This window comes from Pundamilia nyererei, unplaced genomic scaffold (genome assembly GCF_000239375.1).
Source record: "Pundamilia nyererei isolate P.nyererei 1_Seehausen unplaced genomic scaffold, PunNye1.0 scaffold00005, whole genome shotgun sequence".
Lineage (NCBI taxonomy): Eukaryota > Metazoa > Chordata > Actinopteri > Cichliformes > Cichlidae > Pundamilia > Pundamilia nyererei.
The window spans coordinates 5,058,450-5,061,201 of NW_005187406.1; the positions used below are offsets into that span (position 1 = coordinate 5,058,450).

A 2,752-nucleotide genomic window follows, 5' to 3' on the forward strand; every position below is an offset into this window, starting at 1 on the left:
CAGCCAGCGGTCCTCATTTCTTTGTCGACGTACTCCTGCAGCTGAAACTTTGGCTCATCGGGTTCCTTCATGGTCCTGTGCTTCAGTTCCCTGACACAGAGAGACATAAAGACTCATATAGAACTAACAAGGCACTGAAAGTGGTTAAAGTGCAGTAAACCAAATTTTCATATATATATAAATTCATTTTGTTCTCTTTTCTTTTCTTCTTCACCCCTGAATAATGCTCTATTCTGACTCCCACAGAGCCCATGTTCCTGCTTTGGAGCACTGCACTCATGTTTTAGGGATTACACAGAGGTGGTTTCACTCTGTTCAAGTATCTGGCCAACAACACCTCATCCAGAAAAAATATCTGGTGAACCTCTTCATGACTAGTTCTAGCAACAGGAGCCTCCTGTGATTGCAAGGGCTTGTTAGTAGTTGTTGCTGGTACTACTGTTGGCTGTGCTGGTTAATTTGAAGACATTAGGCTGCATCTATTTCTAGTTTCTTTGTTATTCTCTCTCAGCTTTTCAGCTCCATCATTTCACTTTTATTTGTCCATCTTTATCAACCGCTTCTTCCTCACTAAGCTCTGCTCCACAAGGTGCAGAGTTTCTGCCACACACACAAAATAAAGTATTAACTCGAAATTTCGAGTTAATAAGTCGAAATTTTGAGTTAGCTCTGCCAATCAGTAATCTATGTGAATGATGTCATTTTCTTGTTACCCAGAAGGATACGGCGCAGAGGAATGGACACTCAAAACCGGATCGCAACAAATTGGGGCTTTCGAGAGTACGTTTGCTGAGAGTAACGCCATGTGATTCAGCTAATAACACAGGGATTTCATCATTTGTGAAGCCACGCTGAACATTTGTGCATTCATGACTGGCTGTAATACTGGTAGCTTAGCTGTAGCATTTGTAGCTGAGGGCTCCAGTTTCTGGGTAACAAGGAAGTGACATCATTCATGTAGATGACTGATTGGCAGAGCTAACTCAAAATTCGAGTTACTTTTCTCAAAATTTTGAGTTAATAAGTCGAAATTTCGAGTTAGGGATACTTTTTTGTGTGGCGGAAACGGGCTACCATAGTTAAGTGAGGCAAATTGCATTAAAAGTTTTGATTGGACAATCCAGCGCCAGTAAAAAAACATGAACCAATGGGCTGCTGTCTGTGCGGGTAGGCCCAGTGCGCAGCGGCACTTCAAGCGGGCCTGTATAATCGGCAAAGCATAAAATAAGAATTATATTGACCCATTGACCTACAAGCACATTGACCCACTGGGAAATGCCCAGATTAGCAGTCCAGCTCCCTGAGGCAACTGTTATTGTGATTTGACCCTATACAAATACAACTTATTAAATGCCATGCCATAAACACTGAATTACAGATGACCACCAAGTGTCATTTCTCTACCGTTTTTTGACTTTCCAAAGAAACAAAACCAACAAAAAAATATAGATCAGATTAGTGACTTGAGGAGCCCCTCTAGGTAATACTAATAAAAAGAGCTGAAGGAGCCTTTGCCATAAATAACAAAAACAAAAAATGTTATATGAAAACCTATAGATCACTTCTGTCAGTGGGTCATTTGTCGATGTCACTCCTGCACTCTGTCTCAATGCCAAACATGTACTGTTTGGTTACCTGGTTTCATTGCCTTTTGAATTTGTGTTTTGTGCAAGTAAAGGCTCACTGGAGTGGAACAAATAAAAACATAGGGCAGAGATGAGAGATGAGGTGAGTCAGCGATGACGGAGGGGTTCAGAGAGAGACGAGAGAAGCAGAGGGATGAAAAAACCGAGAAGGTGTTCACATGAGCTGGAAGACAACAACGAGAAAATATTTAATTTCATATTCTGTTTGCAGTGTGATTGTGTGCCAGACTGTGCTACTCTATTCTTGGCATCAGCCCTCTCTGCCAGTCTGTTACCATAACAAGACTATAAGTGTGAAACAGCTCCCACACACTGTCCGACACCACACATTTGTCAGAAACACAATCAAAATACTATTGCCAACGTTTTTATTTCTATTAAAGTTCACATTAAGAGAAAAGACACTCATGTTATATCTGATCTTATAGATGAATATGTCATTTGTATCTGTGTCTAAACGCTTTATCTTAGATATTTCTTTTTTTAGCTTTCTAGTTCCAAATATAGCATGAAAATGTGTTCATAAAACAAATGAGCAACATTTGTCAGGCAGTGCTTCTCGTGGATACATCTGTCCAGATGTACACTGCATGACAGCAATTCTTTTTGAATCTTCCATTGATATTATCCCAAATAGTAGTAATTATACAAATTCACTCACCATACATTCCCTGCCTGTTTCATTAGTTGCATCATCCTAGTACTGGGCTGGACCCCCCTTTAACTTAAGAACTGCGTTCTTTTTGGGATGCAGTGCATCCAGAAAGCATTATCAGCCTTACACCCTCTGCATCCCTATTCTCTTTGCAGTGGCAGTGCAAGAGCGTTCAGTCTTTGTCTAAGTGGAACCAACTATGTTAGCTAACATATTATATAATTTAAAATAAAACCTAATCTTTGTAAAATGTGTTAGTCTCCATATTTACGTTGCAGATTTGGAGCCAGGCTGTAACAACAGCGTTTCACTTGTTGCATATTTTCTAACATTAATGCCCTATATGAAACTTCCAAACTTCTTCCATTTACGAAAAATAGAGGCCACTGTGCTCATTGGGACCTTTAGCGTTGCAGAAATGTTTTGATACCATTCCCAAAATCGGTGCCTC

General features: G+C 40.1%; 1 protein-coding gene across 1 annotated transcript in view; it reads right to left on the reverse strand.

Annotated features, from left to right (window-relative positions):
• rab26 (RAB26, member RAS oncogene family) overlaps positions 1 to 2,752 on the reverse strand; it is a 119,072-nt gene that overhangs the window by 2,088 nt on the left and 114,232 nt on the right. The window contains exon 9 of the mRNA XM_005721969.1: positions 5 to 90. Within this exon, the coding sequence (XP_005722026.1) occupies positions 5 to 90 (86 nt within the window). The remainder of the gene's footprint in view (positions 1 to 4; positions 91 to 2,752) is intronic.